Genomic DNA, 19,335 nt, shown 5'->3' with positions numbered 1-19,335 from the left:
TTCATGCTGTTCTACATCTATTCTGAGGATATATTCTTTATTTTGCTAAGAAAAAAAAGGTTTGGAACCACTGGTTTAAAAAACTCACAAAATAAAAGCTTTTCAACCAAAATGAAAAATCAAACTGAAAAATTTGACTTCAGAAAAATGTAAGATACACACATATATATAATGTTTTATTTCATTCCCCTTTAAACAAATACCACAGTGATAAAGAAAATACACATCATGTGATCCACAGTAAATTGTACCAGGCCACAAAGAATAAAGGAAACAATTCAACAGATAAAGACAGCTGCTGTGCTGTATGTGTAAACCGGAACGCAACAGTTGTATCTCCATTTTATGATCAAGATTTGACTTCTTTTTTTTTTTGTGTTTTTTTTAAAAGCCAAAGAAAAAGTCAGTCTGGACCATAGTTACTCTAATCCCGCCTTCATTAAGTGTTCAATTAGGCAACACGTTTATCAATTTCCTTTCATCATCTTTAAAAGCACAATAATTAAAATAAGGCTTTCAAACACTGATTGGGCAAAGGCATTTTTAGTGGTAAATGCTTTGAAGTGAAATATTTCCTATCAGTAACAAACACTCTGCATTGCCTTGTACTGCCCATAGATGACCACAATATGAACATTTAAACCATGCTCTTTGAGGCCCCCGGTCAACTCCTTCCACAACTCCAATCAGAATTTGATCCTTTATCCCTGTAAGGCTTTTCCCACTCTCAACAGCAGACTATTAAAAAAACGGGATTATCCACAGCCAAATACAACAAGAAAACTTACACTTAGGTTCAGTGCATTCAGAGAGCAACGTTATTGCTTTATTCCCTGACTTCAAATCAGCTGGTGACTGTGATAGAAAGAGTTCCAAGCGAGGATGCTGGCTAGATTTTCGTAAATTACCTGCAAAGTGTCCGAATATTACGTTAAAATCAAGAGATGAACCAATTACAATTTATGCGGCCGATTTAGGTTTCCTCAAAATCAGAGCTGCCGATTCTGATTTTCTTTCTTTAGAGAACAATTAACACCAATAACACATTTTTTGTAACTTCTCCTTACTGAAAATTCTATTAAATTTTCATATTTAAAAAACAAAACACTGTTAATAAGCTTCTAAACTGCACCGGGTTAAATGACTTCCTGACCACACACACTGCTCTCCTCCTCTTTGTTTCACTTCATCAGCAGATTGTTTCATTAAATCACCTAAAAAACCACAACCTTAGAGATTTCATCTGTTTCCACATGTGATCTCTTTTTCAGCACCTGAGTCACATGAGAACGAGGCTTGATGTTAATTAGCTACATGGCGCATCAACGTTTGGTAATGTTAGTCAATTACATCGTGTACTAACAGCTGTGCTTTCTAAAACAGGAGAGCTCTAAAAAAGAAAAAAGAAAAACCCTCTCTGCTCATGTGTAAATCTGAGATCGGCACAGAATCGATTTATTTAAGAGGACCAGCTGTTCGCGGCTGAACAGGCGGAAAAAAAACGGTCAGCAGCCGCTCAATCGATGCACCTCATTAACCCTTTAGATTCTTATGGATTTAACCCCCGTTTAGGATATTACTTGTGTTTTTAGCAATGGTCGTCCAATTCCAATAGATTCAGATGTAACCTCTTCGTCTTTTTGATATAGGCTACACTACATGAGTTTCCATTCATCTGTTTATGTGCACATTTTCTTCAACAGCCGCATCCGACTGAAGAGTTAGTGCCATCAGCTGTTCATCAGACTGATACTGGTCCTAAAAAACATGGAACAAAAATTGTCAAATCGCTGAAACCTCAACCAGCCACTGCTCTGTGTCCTACGACCTCTGAATGTCCTTCACAGTGTTGTGGCATCAAACAACACACTTATTTAAAAATGGTATTTAACCAAAGTGATGCTGTATGACCCTGACAGCCACAGTAAGGCAAAATAATACTAGTGTCTTTTATAATCACTAATGCACTGTTCTCTAAGGCAAAGCATCCGCAGCGCTCAGCGAAAGACTAACGCAGCAACAGAAAGACAGCAAATGAAGGATTGGACAGGTTGTCCTGTGATAAAGTTAACAGGAAGACGTATTACTCCAGAGTCCATCTTGGCACCTGGGCGGCGCTGCTGGAGCGGAAACATTCAGGACTTCAGTTCTGAGTTCACATTGTTTCGTTTTGGAAGCCGGGAAATGATCAGACAAAACTGCAGGAAATATTCCTCCAAAAAAAAAAGAAGAAACCAGTCTCTTGGTGTTGTTCCTCAGACGTTTATCAAGTGCTTCTCGTCAAGTTACTGCTGCTTAGTTTGAGGTTTTTTCTCCTTGTAGCACTTTCTCTGTACAGCTACACCTCATTCATTTCAGTCAGCCTCAAGATGTCACAAAAATATATAATGGAAAGAAGGAGAGAAGTTTTTCTTTTTTTTGAAACATCATATTTGTACAATGTGATAGCTTACAGAAAAACACCCTGAAGTATCAATACATGAATTATTCATAAAGGAAAGAATAGGTAGAAGTGATCAAAAGGAGTTCATGCTCATTGAGGTCCAGCAGACCAAGTTGAAGTCCACAGCAGCAGAGCTCAGCTCCCTTTCCAGCTTTCACACGATGTACTGGTACAAGTCCGCCTTGCCGTGGTCGGGTGTCGCAAAAGGGCTCAGCCAGGCTATAGAGAACGGATGGCCGAACACCACCTTCATATTCATCCATTTAGATCTTTTGGCCCAACGGCGCTCCTCCTTTTTTAGTTGTTCGATACCCTGCAGAGACAGGATGCAAGACACAGGAGAGAGGATGTGAGTCCATGGATGAAAACAAAAAACAAGAATACTTGTTTAAATAAACTTGTTTTCAAGGATACATTTCAGCATATGATGAACCTGATGCTCAAACTTAAAGCTCCTGAGAGGAACTTTCTGTTGGGGTCAATTTTGGCACTCCCTGTGGACAAACTGGTACCTTTCATATTTCTGATGAGTTATTCTAGTTCACCTGTAAGTAGTGTTTTTATGACAACAAATCTCATCCTGCTTTCCGTAGACAGTAAAATGTTTCAGTCACTTAGAATATTTGCTTTGAAAAATAAAGAAAATTTCTGTAACATGATCGTCTGGCATCAAAAATACATCAAGCATTGAAGATAACAATATTGAAATGCGAAAGCAAATGTGTTTATAAAAAACATGCTTCCTTCAGTTCTGCTTTTCACAAAGTGACCCACAACAACAACCTCTGATTTCTGCACTCTGCTGCCCCTCTTTCTCTCTCTCTCTCTCATTTTCTATGTGTCTTCTCTTTTGAACGTCTTAATCAGCAGTACAGTACGCTCTTCCAAAGAAACTCCACTCCTGTTTGATTTGGTCCTCACAGCGGGAGAGCTTCCTGTAGAGGAGGATTGTTGTGAATGATGTAGTGTACCGAGCAGATCAAAACTGGTGTGTGGGCTGCTGAATGAAGAGGGCACCACTTACAACCTTTAAAACAGCAGTTAAGATATATAGAAAGTAATATAACCCCATACTTTAATTAGTTCAATTTCAAGAAGTGAAGTGACCTACCAGGGAAGGTGAGAGCCAGTGCAGCACATTTTCTACATACCTGTTCAGGAGGCTTAAAGGTGGCTGATGCAATATTTCACTAAACCCAAGAGTCAGACAACAGTAACTGGTTTTTAACTCACCGTCTCGTCGGAGCAGATGGAGTGGACCTGGGTCCCAAACATGACTGCAGTGAAGATTAGAAAGAGGAGACCCTCGAAGCAGAGCAGGATGAGGAGGATGACGGTGGCTGGTGGGGAGAAGTTACTGCACTCTGGAGAGGGAGGTAGAACGGAGAGAGAAAGATTTGTTACCTGTGTTAAATCATATACGGTCTTTATTAACATCTATATATCATTGTAAATTAGGATGGTGGTAAAACAATCTCAGGTCAACTGTAAAGTAAGCAGCCACCGCGGCAGCTCATCACTTACTTGTCCAGTCTTCCTCGAAGCAGAAAACAAAATGGAAAGCCACCATGAGGAGTGAATGAAGGGATATAAGAGCAATATACATCTGGAGAGAACAGAAGAGAGGGACATAGAACAGATTCAGTGTTACCTTAATATTATTTGCTTTGTATTTTCGTAGAGCGTAGTGATTGACCAACATTCTCATAACTAAGAGTTCATCTGTAAAGAATGCATTATAACACTTACATTGTACACATTTACTTAAAGGTCTCATATTCTCCTCCTCTTCAACCAGTGTAAATAAGTCTCAGAGCTCCTCAAAACATGTCTATGAAGTTTCTTGTTCTAAATACACTCTGATCTTGTATTTGATCATGTCTATAAACCCCTCTATTTCAGCCCTGCTCAGAACAGACTGTTTCTGTGCCTGTACCTTTAAATATGTAAATGAGCTGTGCCTGACCACACCCCCTCTCTGGAAGGGCTTGGGTGTACTCTGGCTTTCTCGCTCCATGTCCTATTGTTTACGGTGAGAAGGCAGACTCAGAGGGCAGAACAAACACCTAGCTGTGGGAGTGTCACCCACCTGGGGGAGGGGCTACTGCCCTTTGTGATGTCACAAAAAGAACATTTTCAAACGGCCTGTTTGAGCTCACATTAGTGAGTGTTCAAAAAACATGGTGAAAAGTATTTTGCATAATGTGTGACCTTTGAAAACTTCTATACATTCCTCTAATTGTCTTTATGACAGAATTCCCAGAGTGCACATATCATCTGACGACGAAGGAGGAAAGGAAATTGAGCTTTCGGATGATCCGTATGATTGCATGAGGCTCGATGTAGAAAACGTTCCTTGACTAAGGACTCATATTAGTGTTAGAAAAACACAGTAAAGTGTATTTTACATAATATGTGACCTTTAGATGTGTTTGATTCTCTCTTTTGTCACCTGAAACTCTTGCATGTGTTTTTCAGTTTCATCATGTGCTTTATTTACTCGTTCATTATGGCTCCTGTAGTCTAAAGACTCACCGTGAAAAGCACAAAGTATTTCTGGTTGCTCTCTCCCACACAGTTGTTCACCCAGGGACAGTGGTGGTCCATCTTCTTGATGCAGCGTTTACACACACTGTGGACACACACATTTATTAAATAGAAAATTAAGATTACAGACAAACCACGACATTCTGCAGCTGCAAAAGAAGAACAATCAGAGTATTTGTAACTATTAGGACAATTAATCCAAACAGAAAAAGACTTGAAGCAGGGTAATTCACTTCACTGTTGACTGGTTGCTCTCAGTCATGGTGGACAGCCTTTTTGGGTTTGTGTGTCAGGAGGTTATTCATCTCACAGAGTCGCAGCTGTTTGACAACACAGGTAAAGTCTGACCACTCATGATCAATCTTCAGAAAGTCGGACCACAACCTGTGTGATTTGTTTATGATATTTCTAATCAGGAATCTTTTTATAAAACAGTTGTGATCCAATATCTAAAAAAAAAAAAACACAATGTACTAAGTTTTGACAGTTTTGTAAACTTTTCCTTTTTTCAAATCTGAAAACAACCTCACTCCAGAAACAATCTGTCAGCTGGTAAACAAACTACAGAACTACATTTGGTCAGTCATCGTTATTAATAAGAGGAACACACACCTGTGGAACACATAAACAACCTGATTTAAAAAAAAACTGAGAGTTCAAGGTATTTAAGACACGAGTAAAACTGTGAGCAGTGATTATTTCCTCTTAAAAACCTTATTTGACGGTTTGTCCTTATTTTAATGCAGTTTATAGTGTCTGTTTTTGTTTAGTATCCCTATTTCTGTATTTCTTTAAGTCTAATGCTTCAGTTTAAATCCTAAAAGCCGACCCAGGGATAGGGGTTGTAAATCAGCCACGGCTAGAATCCCATCTGCATGGTGTCTACTCTGTATTTCACATATGAAGCAATGTTCACTGTAAAGTAAACAAAACAAAAAAAGACTCTTCTGATCCATCCAGTGTGTCATCATAACCACCCACGAGGATGACTCATGATATGCAGCAGAAATAAAATCATCCACTTCATCAAATGTATGGGTCTTGTGACTCACTGGCTTTACAATTCAATTACTCTGTGCTGTTTTTGTGCTTTTCATGCCATGAGATCCCCGGGGAACCACTGAGCAGTCACAGGGGGAACCACTGAGCAGTCACAGGGGGAACCCCTTATTATCAAGCTGAGAGGTCTGCAGGGAAATGCTACACAGCTACTGTTAAAAAAAAGAAAAAGCTAAAGAAACACAGACAGGGGAGGCAGGTGAACAAAAACACAGATGAGAGTGGGAGAGGCCAGCTTCCTCTGTGCAGACTTCAGTGCGAACACTCTACCCCCTTCAGACACACTGCTTAATGTTCACAGGGGGGCGCTGTGTTGTACCTGCAGTGGTGAGCTCTGTCAGGCTTGATGCTGCAGCACTTTGGACATTTGTACACCACCTGTCCGGGTTTGAGCTGCAGGCTTTCAATGAATTCTTTGGTAGCATTCCCTTTGGGCACAGCTCCCTGAGAGAGAGAGAGAGAGAGAGAGAGAGAGGGGGAGGGGCAGAAAAAATGATGAATGATCAATATACTGTAAGTGTTCAATAGAGACATCAATAAACTCCTACTACTACAAAAGTGTAGTGTCTGTTACTGTCGTCTTTTCACTGCCTTCTCTATCAAGAAAAGTAAGATTTGTCTTTAAAGGTCAAAGTTCAAAGTCAAAAACTCTACCAATATAAACAATACAAAATGTGAATCAAAGCAGGATCATGCTTCTAGTGAGTCCCTGGTTAAAAATGTTAAACTAGAATGAACCTGTTTTCCCTCTGATGTCACACTCAGGGTTAGATTCTCAAATGCTGTTTCGCTGTGTTTCTGAAAAAAAAAAAAAAATCTAATTTCCCTGCTTCTTTATGATCCAGAAACTAAGAAGACGAAGAGTCCTAAAAGAACATCAGGCCATATTTCGGGGATATCTCGTGACAGACTGTTAGACTAAATGTTAGCAATCAACATAGTTAACATTATTCTTTGAATCTACATGGAAAACAACATCCTGTCCAATGGTAGCTTTGAATTATTTACTTAAATGATTAACGTAGTGTAGTGTAGATAGTGTATGCTAATATTAGATTTTGAGTCATTTTATCTTGACATACGACCTTGTGTCCCCTGGATCTTCACTATCTATTGTATTTCAGTTGCTGACTGTTCAGGACGCGGTGAAACGATGACTTCTAGTTGCATCCACTGTGTGTTCACCCCTTGCAACCAGTAAGACCTTATAAAAGCTTCCCACCCGAGGGGGAGACGTCACATTAAAATGACCCATTTGGCCTCGACCTGTTTTGTCTCAGAGTCCCAGAAACAAGCCCACACTGAAGCCACATCCTGTCCCTGCTTTGTTGTTTGTCTGTTAGCCTGTGATGGTTTGAGTGAACACTGATTTCTAAACGGAGTAAACGGATCATGTTGCTGGATAAAAAAGAGAGGTAATAATACTATAATATGAGCCATGCATCTCCAAAAGCTACTATTACCTATCTGTCTAAAGAGTGTTTATACAACAGCATGACTTACTGGGTCTGTGCACATGGCCTTGGCGTGAGAGGCCAGGGCGAGGAAAGCGAGGCCGTTGAACAGCACCCCGTTGAAGAGGCTGTACAAGAGGTTTTTGGCGGGCAGCAGCATGACGAACACCACCACAAACTCGGCGTAGAAGACCAGGAGCCAGGTGATCACGCCACACACGATGCCACAGCCGTCGCGGATAAACCACATGGTGCCGGAGCCCGTGCGGGGTGGAGGAGGGGCGCAGTGCTCTGGCTTCAGGTAGCCGGCTTGCCGCTCGATGTCCCTGGTGCGGTGCGCCGGGCTCTTCATCCTACAACGCCCGTGACTCAGGCCGCATACTGTGAGAGGAGAGGCAGATGGAGAGGACGAGGGGGGAGCAAAGGAAGAAAGGAATAAGGTGAAGGAATTCAGTGAGTGTGCGTCAATGAGGGAAGGTATCGGCCAACAGATGAAACTAAAAATGAGATAAACTTCAATTGCTTCTGTTGAATTCATTGATTTGATAAAAAAGAAAAGCTTGAAAATACAGAAAAAAATCCTGCCTGTCTGTGTGTGTGTCTGTCTGTGTGTCTGTGTCTGTCTGTGTGTCTGTCTGTGTGTCTGTCTGTCTGTGTGTCTGTCTGTCTGTCTGTCTCTCTGTCTGTCTAATAATGAGTAGGGGTGGAACATCATATTGATATATCAATACATCATCGTTCTGACTCGTGTCATACAATTACTGAATCACTGGTGCCACATATTGAAACCACGGGTCAGTACTTCATGACTCCTCAGGATGGCGCTCATGAGATGAATGAGGGTGACAACATTAACAGAAATGAATTCTGAAGAAGAAGTGGACAGTGGGATAAGAGAATATGAAGATGTTGGGTTAATGCCAGACAGCGGTAAGAGATGAAGCATGACCAGAGGTAAAAGAATAATCAGATATCCTAATGTAATACATCATTGTTATCATGGGCCTGTGTTACCCTGCCATCCCACTACTCACTGTGAGTTTGACTTTAAAGAGGATTTCTTTAAAAACAGGCCTTACATTTTTGTGCAGATAAGAATTAAACAGCTTATTGGCTGTACAAGGCCGGACCTGTGAGCCCTTCTTCTCACTGAAAGCTGAGCGTAAAGTGAGTGAAATCAGATTGCTTGGACATTCCTGAGGATTCAATCGGTCTATTAGGCTTTCCTCAGCAATAGCTTAATCCCACTTTTATGTCCAGTTTAATAAGGGCTTGGTCAACGACCCCGGCAGTTAAGCACGCCTCCCTTGAGAGCAGGAGTTTAATTAGATTGAAAATGATCATGAGCCTTTCTACAGCACGTTCTCCAGGACATTAATCAACATCATTTCGACATTAAACTAACACGTTCCATGGTCAATTACAGCTTAAAGACCAATTACCAGACCTCTTTCTCCACATAACACTCCCACCTGACCTCTGACTCACACTAAGCTCCACCTGTTGAGGAGCACAGAGACTAGAGCGGCGCCTCCTATTGGCAGACTATTCACTTATCTCTTTCCTCGAAAATCCTTTCAACCTGTCTCAAACATTTCTCACAAATAGTTTGGGTTTTCTTTTTGTATTACTGTCATTTCAGTTGGATCCTAAAACCAATTGGTTCAGATTGAAATCTCTAAACTAGCCAATAGATTTGAATTCAAGTGAACACCACTGGGTTTTTAGGATTTACTTCCAGGACAGTGGATAGAGTCAGACATTGGGACGAGAGAGAGCGTGGGGACGGACTTGCAGGAAAGAAGCCACAGGACGGATTTCTGTCCACTTGGAGGACTACAGCCTCTGTACCTGGGGCGCACACTATCCACTAGGCCACCGTCGCCCCTGACACCACAGATTATGATTGATTTATTGTCTGTAATGTGTCTTGCATCACAGCAGCTCCATTTGCAACAGAAAAATGAAAGACAAGATACAAACATTTTACACGACCTTCAAACAACAAACACATATTCAGAGGCCTTCAGTGTACTTTGAACTGAGATTCAGTTTTAGGACTGACTGCTTCAGTCTGACATTATAACATGGGAACCTGTTTCTCAGGTCAAAGTTCATATTGACTGTTCAGGGCGTGGTAGGTGTCTGAGACTTTGCTGTTATCCAGCCTTAACATGTCTGCCTAAGAGGCCGTGTTAGCAACAATTTAGCTATTAAGACTTAGCATCATACAACACAATGAACTGTGATATTGTTCTTATGAACAGCAACACGCTGTTAACTTGAACACACCTGGATGTTTCATTGGTCTGTGTTCCTTGTGTTTACATAAACAACATGTGCTTATTTCTACCTGACCACGTTTGGGTTTTTGCATTTGAGTATGAATGTCCAAAAGCTTAACATAGACTGAAACTGCTAACAATCAGTCAGCCGTTTAAAAACAACGCAAATGACCAGAAATGGCAGCAGGGACGTTATGAAATAAAACTCACATTATGTGTTTGGGACCAAATGATGCAGCATCAAACATCATAACAGTTCGACACTGAAGTGTTTATGTGTCCTTCATTAGCATGCTAACAGTCTGAAGTGTCTGAACATGACACCAGCCAAATATCATCGAGTACCGCCATTGTTAGTATCTTAGGGCGCGGTCCCGCTGGCCATCCGTACCGTGCCCAAGTATGCTTCAACACTAAAGTCCAGTTCGTTTGGCCAGTGTGACCGCGCCCTAAGTTACAGTACAGTCTGATAGAGACACGAGGCTGATGAGTCATGATTGGGTTTTCTTCTTGGGAGTAAGTCACATACGTTTGACCTCTGAGGACGATGTAGCAACAAAACAGAAACAATCTTACACATATTTACTACTTCAGAACTGATGCAGCTACCACTACAAATATAGCCCTTTCTGTTTGACAGTATGGAAAACACAACAAATATGGAGATAACAAGGATTGATTGAACTCATACCCTGCCAAGGCTTAGATACTTAGTACATGGGAAATAGAAGACAGTAAATCATTGGAGTCAGCCATGTTTCAATGGCAGTCAAACAAGGAAGTCACTCGACAAAGGGGTAATGGTTTATTGATGATAGCTCTTAAATCATTTAGTCCTGAACATCCTGAATTGAGTCCTGGGCATCGTCTGGAGGACGTATGAGCGACTCAGGCTCTGTTTGTGTGCTCCTGACCGTTTGACCACTCGTGTCATCACACACAGCAGGAGGTCAGCAGGAGGTCCGGTTGGAGGTCTGCTCAGTCTGTGGGTATCACTTTCACTACAAGTCTGGGATTACTGAACCACCTGGCTCGAAGGGCTGGAGCTCAAGTATTTCCATTCAAATCTTACTGGAAGCCTGGTAATGACTTGTGATGGTGTTGTAACTTAACATTACCGTCAAAACTGTGTTTACTGAAAATACAGAAAAGAAAGTGGAAGATGGGAAAATAGATCCCTGAGAGGACTCAAATGAAACAAACTACAGAAACATCGGTCATTAAGATCTCGCTCTCTCTCGCTCTTATTCTTTTATTCAGGGGTTGCCATCCTCCTAAAATGAATTAAACTTAGCGGAAAGTGTCTTCTGAAAGGTGATAAAGACGAGGACATCGTTTTGTTTTAGTGAGCAGAATGGATCTTCTGATTATCAATCTTATAGTCAATGAAACAAATGCAACAAAAACGTGGATCACAATCACCCACAAGCCCTATGGAGCATGTTCAAACTGCACTCGGTGGGTTTTTCATATTTGACAAAAAAGGAAGAAGGAAGGGGAAATATGAATGAAATTATTAATAGATTTTGAAGTTACAACACAGATGCAAACTGAGTCACATTAGCAACCCAACTGGAGATATGTTTCTTGCAACCTGACAAACTTGAAATGATTCCACTATGATCTTTACCTGAGATGATGAACTGTTTCATTACTTACAGTTGTACTATAAAAAAAATGAATGGATGGCATTGCTTGAGTACACCGTTTTCAAGGTAGGACGTTTTGATAAAGAGCAACACTTCATATGTTTTAACAATAAGGATAGATCTATGTGCTCTTTAGCAGGACTCCCTGGAGTCTGTTTTCATGCCACATTGACCTCTAATGGATCCGTAAAGAACAAGTTATCTTACAATTACCCATGGGGCCTGTTCAGGTGTGACATCAATGCAAGGAAATACTGAATGAACTTCCAGAAAGTGCTTAATCATTAAACAAACAACAACAAAAAAGACCAGGAAGTAACTATGCCATCTGAAGCAGGATACCTCAGGATATCTGGATTTACGTCACTTAATAGCTGATAATAGTCAGTAAACATGTATATCAAGTTAAAGTAACGCTCCTGTTAGTTCAAATACAAACCTACCTCGCCCTCTCCTGGCGTCTCAAAAGTTTCTTGAAGTCCTGGTGTAGTTTCGGGTCGTAGTGAATTAAAACGCTCCAGACCGTCTCCTCCGCCGCTCTGTCAGTTAGCTCTATCCCAGCTAACCTCACTGATCCCCGGGCAGCAGCTCTCCACAGCTGCGCGGCTCGGCTCCAGCTTTCAATGCCGCCTCGGTTTCGACGACTTGTTAATTCGCCGAAATTATGCTAAGTGTGCTAAACACAACAGAGACGGACCGAGCCCTTTTTAAAACAGGCCGATACCCAACTATTCCGGTGCTTCCGCCTCTTAGATCCAGAAAGCTTTGCGGGGAACAGGACAACACAGCGCAGAGCCAACCAGGAAGTCCGACACTCTCCCTCGCTGTAGCGGGCGAGTGTGCCCTGAGAGAAGTCTGTCAGGTGAGTGTGCCCTGAGAAAAGTCTGTCAGGCGAATGTGCCCTGAGAGCAGTCTGTCAGGTGAGCGTGCCCTGAGAGAAGTCTACCAGGCGAGTGTGCCCTGAGAGGAGTCTGTCAGGCGAGTGTGCCCTGAGAGCAGTCTGTCAGGCGAGTGTGCCCTGAGAGGGGTGTGTCAGGCGAGTGTGTCCTGAGAGAAGACTATCAGGCGAGTGTGCCCTGAGATTAGTCTGTCAGGCATCACTTTCGCTCAGTCTATGCAAGGCATAAAAATTATTAACAATTACTTTATTAACATTAGGTCAATGACCACATCCAATTAAAGTCCCATCAACGAAAACGTATGCGAGGGAAAATCGCACTTCATTTTGTACTTGCTTAATAAAGTTTCTCGTGACTATCTATAAAAATAATTTGAAAAACATTTTCCACCATGGCAGATAAAATTGGGATGACGAGGCTGAAAGATGTTTGACAAAGATGGTCAGCTTTTTGGTGACTACTGTAAATAGGTGTATTCGCTAAAACTGTTCACAGCGCTGTGTCCTTTAGGGTCCCCGCCCAGGACATTTACTTCATCCCTCTAGTGACCCACAACATCCTGCATGTTCTCAAGTGTAATTTCAAATATCCAAATTGTCATAACTTCACTGAGACATACCGAGTATGAGAGATCCCTTGGGGGTTTATGGGCGAGGGGTTACATACTGACCAAGAATTAACCAACTTAGTTGGATTCTGGTTTAAAGTTATTTCCTGAATCCTTGAAATGAATTTGTCTAACCAAAAACATGTAAATTAAAGTCCGAAAAAGAAATTGTACTGTAGCATAACTTAAGAGCATAAAATGCATTTTATCAGCAAAGATCATGTCCGCTGGCTGAATAAGGCCCATCGTGCCATCTCGCCCGCCTGGAAGCCTAAACGCTGGCCACATTTGACATCTTTCAAAAATCAGTGTTTTTTTTAAACAATCAGAACTAATAAAAGAAATCCAGTCTGACTGTGATAAAAACTGAAATACTAGTGCATTACAATTCCAAAGTGAAGACGAAACCATAAAAGAGCCATCTAAATACCGTACTAACGTAAGAGAGTTACACACCATAAAAGTAACTGATCCTTATCAGGCAACAACATGTGTCATTTTTTTTAATGGATAATTTAAAAATAAGTGTCTCAATTTCAATGTTTTTTTCTTCGGTATGCTATTCTTTCTTACGCTGAGGTTATTAAATTGAGACATAAGTGAACAAAGTGGGCAAATTCAAACGCTCCTTTTTTAATTTTTTATTCGTCGTCTGTTGATGACGACATAAGGCAGCGACTCACTCACATGCAGGCGGTTCAACAACATGGCAACAGTACAAGTTAGCGAGGCGGAAAAGGTGTATATTTTACACGGTATTCGGGTAAGTAACTACCTTGATAATTTCGATAAACACCAAGACGGACAGTTACTCTGTGTAACGCTAGAAAGAAAGCTGCCTTACTGTTTCCTATGTCTGATAGTGTGGTGTTGTTTACATCAGGATGACTTACGGGTGGATGGAAGAGGCTGTGAGGACTATAGACACATGGAAATAGAGACTGATGTGGTGTCAAACACGGACGGCTCGGCTAAAATCACACTGGTAATGTATAAGTCCTCCATGTTGGCTCATGTTGTCTTCACACGAAGAAGAGTCTCTAACACGTCTGGTCTGTGCACACTATAGACTGTAGGTACACACTCGTTACCTTGGCAACACATGTTAGTATGGTTCTACTTCATCTCTGTATATTATTGTAATACTGTAAAACTACCTTTATTAACATGGAAATAGAGACTGATGTGGTGTCAAACACGGACGTCTGTGCACACTATAGACTGTAGGTACACACTCGTTAACTTGGCAACACATGTTAGTATGGTTCTACTTCATCTCTGTATATTATTGTAATACTGTAAAACTACCTTTATTAACCATCTGTTACATAATCACATGTTTACTATCAAGCTCATCTCAGCATGTTTGCACTGTTTAGCCTTGTTTAGTCTTTGCTTATTTCTGTGTTTATTTAATGTTGTACTCTTTGTACGCTGAAAGCACAGTTCAACGAAGCCAAATTCCTTGTGTGTGTGTAAAGCATACAGGGCCAATAAATCTGATTCTGATTCTATCGTAAAGAAAGATGACTGATCAACTGTTCTCTTGTGTTTTTCTTTCAGGGGCACACAGCAGTTCTAGTTGGGGTTAAAGCTGAAATCGGAAAACCAAAACCTCTGGTCCCAAACGAAGGCTATTTGGAGTTCTTTGTGGATTGGTATGTATTGTACACATAATGACTTCTTGTATAAACAGAGGTTTATTTTGTATATACTTTGCTACCAAACCAGTCACACTTACCAGCTCCTAGCAGGTGTCAGGGACCAACATTTTATGTACAACACAACATTATATAATAGTGATACTACATACTATTACATGTGCATTTTTCAGGAACATCAATTGAAACAATAATACTAAGACACAGACTGTGTCTGTCTTTATTTACTATAATGTCCAGTATGAACATTATCAGTGTGAAATGCTGTCAGTGTAGATTACCTTTAAATAATCAGTAGTGGTCATTTTTTTCCACCACTGTGGACAATCTCACAATGAAATGTAACACATAGTAAAACAACATTTGCTACCTTACATGCTACAAGCACTCAACTACCCACATACACACAAATGCCTGTGCAAATAATAGAACAATATTGAGGTGAGACATAAAAAAAAGAAATGTAATTTTATTTGTTCAGAACATTTCATACAAATGTAAACTCAATGTGCTATACAGAAGAAAACATATAAACCAACACTTAAGAAGAAGAAGAAGTGCATTTCACAAGTTATGTTGAACCAATCAAAAGTCTGATTTCAACCTATTGAGATTTTATTGCACCTTACTAACATTACTTTTTATAAATACAATTTAACTCATTATACTGTTGAAATGACTCTAAATGAAATCACATTTTCAATTGCTTTTGACAAAAACTTGTTTTAAAAACCAAAATAAATATTGGTTTTCATGGTTCCCAAAGGTAAAGATTGCTTCCTTGGTAATAGGTCCTACGTTTTTGTCATGTGTTGATGTATACCCTGCCACTAGGAGGAACTGTTGTATCATCTCTGGTCTTATTTTAAACACATCCAGGTTAGGTAAGTTAGAAAAAAAAGCACAACCATCTGTCTTCTTTCACCAGTTCAGCCAACGCCACCCCTGAGTTTGAGGGCAGAGGAGGTGAGGAGCTTGGCACAGAGCTGAGTAATACTCTCTACAAAGTATTCAACAACAAACACAGTGTGGACCTGAAGAGCCTCTGCATCAGTGCAGGAGAGCACTGCTGGGTCCTCTATGTGGATGTGCTGGTGAGTGGCAGCATGAAGTCATGTCTTTTTAAACTTTCTAAATCCTGTGTATTTTCTCTGTCCCTTTTGAGTAATGTAGATGAATAAATAACAATAAAATATTATGTAATAATCCTTTCCCCTCCAGCCTTTGTCTGTTTGGATCACATATGAACTCTGTATTAACATGTGGTTATAGTAATGGCCCATGTGGGTCATACACACTTTGGACAGTTTTCTCTTGTTGATAAATGTCATGATAAAGATGTGTAGTAAAGAACAAGAAATGTAGAATTACACAATTCAGTATATTTTATGGGGGTAGGTAAGGAGGTCTGTGAAATACAGATTGTCTTGGCAAATCGTTTCTGGGCAGGAATAACTCAAGCAGCACATTTCATCCTTGTGTATACAGTTCAGTCCTCCTCACTAAGGTAAAATCTCACACTGATATGTTCCCACAGCTCCTGCAGTGTGATGGAAACCTGTATGATGCCATTTCAATAGCTATCAAGGCAGCTCTCTTCAACACAAAGTAAGTAAAGCGCTCTAATGGTATTTGTCAAGGTCTTTAAAATGATCGATTGCTCAATCTAAAAGTCACATACTATCCTCCTCCTCCTTAAATAAGTCTCAGAGCTCACCAAAACGTGTGTGAAGTTTCTTGTTCTAAATCCACTCTGATCCTGTATTTGATCATGTCTATAAACCCCTCTATTTCAGCCCTGTTCAGAACAGGCTGTTTCTGTACCTTTAAATATGTAAATGAGCTGTGTCTGACCACGCCCCCCTCTCTGGAAGGACTTGGGTGTCTCGGTCTTTCTCGCTCCATGTCCTATTGTTTACGGTGAGAAGGCAGACTCAGAGGGCAGAACAAACACCTAGCTGTGGGAGTGTCACCCACCTGGGGGAGGGGCTACTGCCCTTTGTGATGTCACAAAAAGAACATTTTCAAACGGCCTGTTTGAGCTCACATTAGTGAGTGTTCAAAAAACATGGTGAAAAGTATTTTGCATAATGTGTGACCTTTGATAACTTCTATACATTCCTCTAATTGTCTTTATGACAGAATTCCCAGAGTGCACATATCATCTGACGACGAAGGAGGAAAGGAAATTGAGCTTTCGGATGATCCGTATGATTGCATGAGGCTCGATGTAGAAAACGTTCCTTGCATAGTGACGTTGTGTAAGGTAAGTACACTTTCTGAAAACCATTATTAGAGGGAAACTTACACAGTGCTTGGCTCCCCCTTACATTGTGTTTTTTTTTCTCTGCAGGTGGGTCACAGGCACGTAGTGGACGCCACCCTGCAGGAGAAGGCCTGCTCTGTTGCCAGCCTTATCATCTCTGTCACACACAAGGGCACCGTCACCTGCACCAGGAAGGTGGGTGGAGGCAGCCTGGACCCAGAGAGCATCTATGAAATGACAGAGGTGAGTCCAGACCTCGTCCTCGGCCATCTGTTGTCCTGTCGACTCAAGTGAAGCTTTAGCAGAATTTTTCTTTCTCTTTCCAAAATGACAGACTTGATTTGAGCTTTATTAGAGGATCAATACAGTCTCTTTTCTGTGGCCATAATATCTTGTTAGCTGTTAGCCTGTTAGCTCAGTGTGACACAATGGAAAGAGCTAGCCCAGCGATGACCCAAAGCAACAAAACCTGCTTCTCTAAAAGTCATATACTCAGTTAAAGGAACCACAAACTACAAGAGGGGCAGTTAAACCAGCAAAACAGCAGCAGTCCTTTTTCTTAGTTAAAGGCGCACAGATTTGGAAATCTGTGACCACTAAGTTACTGGTTTTATAGAGCACAGCATATTTTACTTATCTTTTACTCTTGTTTCTTTTTAGTTGTTATTTCAGTTCTAGTTCTTAATTCTTAGTCAGTATTATCAATCTGCTTGTCTTTGTGTGCTTTACTGTTAGCTTTTATCCATCCTTGTAGCTGCCCGTCTATGTCTGCTGTGATTGATAGTTTTTATGTCTATTTTAGTGTTGTTGTATTGTGTGTTATTTCCTAAAAGCCTAAACTGGGAGAAGGACAACAAATCTGACTCTGCTAAATCTTATGTAGATGCATCGGTTGCACTTGAATTAGATGTGCCAATGCCTACATGTATTGTCCCTGACAAATAAACTAATACATAAATATAAACACACTGCTTTATTTAATTGATTTGATTTAAAGTGGCTCATTCTTTGCCACAGTTTGATAAGAGAATGATTTGTAAGAGGAAAGAGAAAAAACATAAATATAAAGATGACCAACAGGGTACCCTGTGCACAGCCAGCCTATATTCTCAGGTGCTGGTTGGGTTACAGGATCATACAATTAAAAAAACAAAAACAAGGGGCACATACTGCTGGGTGAACTTGAGGAACACTCACAAGAAAAGTGACAGTAAAGTCATTTTCAGTCTGCCACGGGTTATTTATCCTTTTGGTGTTTGGACAAAAACCAAAAGGGAGATGAGATGTCTTATAACCTAAAGAAACAATCTCACACATGACTTTAGGTAGAAACAAGCAGTTTTCATAGAAGGGAGAAAAAAAACTTACACTTGTGAGCTATTTAGATTTTCTGGAGCAGGTGTGCAGATAATGTTGCTGAAAAATCTGAGTTTTACAACTTTCTTAACATAAAGTACAGAGTTATATGTGTTAATACAGACTGAGTCTGATACTGTGTGTGTAAGATTCTACATCATAAAGGTATTTACGTATTCTGTTGTCTCCAGGCAGGTAAACGGGTGGGGAAAGCTCTTCATGCTCCTCTTATGAAGCTTCTGCAGCAGGAGGAGAGTTTGGGAACCAAGCGACAGAAAGTTGGCTTCCTTGGTTAAATAACTACTGTGTCGTCAGTATGTGTGTTTGTACATGTATACAGAATTTTCTAATAAAAATGTGAACTTCTAAATCCGTCTTGTATTTGAGGGTTTTTTTTTCATGAAGATATTCTGTAAAAATGGTAAATGGACTTGAGCCTGTATAACACTTTTCTAGTCTTTCTGACTCTTCACACCCACACATGTTCTTTCTGATGGTAGAGGCTGCTATGTAAAGTGTCCATTAGTATTAACCTTCTGGTTGAGAGACGACCGACTCTACCACTGACCACAGCCGCCTCCTGTTCAGTCAGTGTAACCTAAAGTGATGTGATTAGAAAAGAAGTCCACACACCCTGAATATTATTGTTGAAAACAAACATAAAGATACTTTAGAATACAGCCTGGACCCTTAACATTACTGACTGCTATAATCTTAATCTAACTGTTCTTTTGCAGGGTAACAAGGTGAGAAACACACCTCTAATATCAGCCTGCTGTCTAACTACAGGGTAGGAAGAGTGGACAGACACACCCCTGATATTATTGTGTAAGTAGAGAGTTGTGTTTACTTTATAATACAGGCTGCAACCCTAATATTTCTATGTAATAACAAGGGGAGAACAGTTGATACTTGAGATCAATAATTTGGTAAATAAACAAACTGGCATGCTCAATACTTCAAGTGTATATTTATCACAGTGCTGTCAAGACAGAAGTGAAAAATCGAGTCCAGACTCTGTGCGTCTGTTCTTTTTGCCACGTGTCAGTCGAGGATTGTGTTGAATGGAAATCTTACAGAAAGACCAGATGTGACTCTGGATCATTTCC

At 40.6% G+C, this 19,335-nt stretch overlaps 2 protein-coding genes across 2 annotated transcripts; one reads left to right on the top strand and one right to left on the bottom strand.

Annotated features, from left to right (window-relative positions):
• Nucleotides 1-156: 156 nt before the first annotated feature.
• LOC132990547 (palmitoyltransferase ZDHHC3-like) lies at nt 157-12,284 on the bottom strand. Its single transcript, XM_061058805.1, has 7 exons — nt 11,881-12,284; nt 7,553-7,884; nt 6,369-6,493; nt 4,979-5,075; nt 3,968-4,049; nt 3,677-3,807; nt 157-2,756 (listed from the first exon to the last, which is right to left on the bottom strand). Exons 2-7 carry the CDS (start codon nt 7,853-7,855, stop codon nt 2,598-2,600), a joined length of 897 nt encoding a protein of 298 aa, XP_060914788.1. The 5' UTR covers nt 7,856-7,884; nt 11,881-12,284; the 3' UTR covers nt 157-2,597.
• A 1,296-nt stretch (nt 12,285-13,580) lies between these two features.
• On the top strand, nt 13,581-19,181 carry exosc7 (exosome component 7). The gene is made up of 8 exons (XM_061060476.1): nt 13,581-13,706; nt 13,827-13,928; nt 14,507-14,601; nt 15,533-15,698; nt 16,142-16,212; nt 16,747-16,870; nt 16,958-17,113; nt 18,418-19,181. Exons 1-8 carry the CDS (start codon nt 13,650-13,652, stop codon nt 18,520-18,522), a joined length of 876 nt encoding a protein of 291 aa, XP_060916459.1. The 5' UTR covers nt 13,581-13,649; the 3' UTR covers nt 18,523-19,181.
• Nucleotides 19,182-19,335: the final 154 nt, after the last annotated feature.

The sequence above is a fragment of the Labrus mixtus genome, chromosome 16 (assembly GCF_963584025.1).
Source record: "Labrus mixtus chromosome 16, fLabMix1.1, whole genome shotgun sequence".
Classification (NCBI taxonomy): Eukaryota; Metazoa; Chordata; class Actinopteri; order Labriformes; family Labridae; genus Labrus; species Labrus mixtus.
The sequence above is the reverse complement of the archived record's forward strand: the minus strand, read 5'-3'. Positions and strand labels throughout refer to the sequence as shown.

Coding starts and splice junctions, on each gene's coding strand:
- LOC132990547 (XM_061058805.1), bottom strand. CDS start 7,855: ATGAAGAGCCCGGCGCACCGCACCAGGGACATCGAGCGGCAAGCCGGC. Junction 6,494..7,552: donor AGGCCATGTGCACAGACCCA/GTAAGTCATGCT, acceptor TCTCTCTCTCAG/GGAGCTGTGCCCAAAGGGAA. Junction 4,050..4,978: donor AATACTTTGTGCTTTTCACG/GTGAGTCTTTAG, acceptor TGTTCTCTCCAG/ATGTATATTGCTCTTATATC.
- exosc7 (XM_061060476.1), top strand. CDS start 13,650: ATGGCAACAGTACAAGTTAGCGAGGCGGAAAAGGTGTATATTTTACAC. Junction 13,707..13,826: donor ATATTTTACACGGTATTCGG/GTAAGTAACTAC, acceptor TGTTTACATCAG/GATGACTTACGGGTGGATGG. Junction 16,213..16,746: donor GCAGCTCTCTTCAACACAAA/GTAAGTAAAGCG, acceptor TCTTTATGACAG/AATTCCCAGAGTGCACATAT.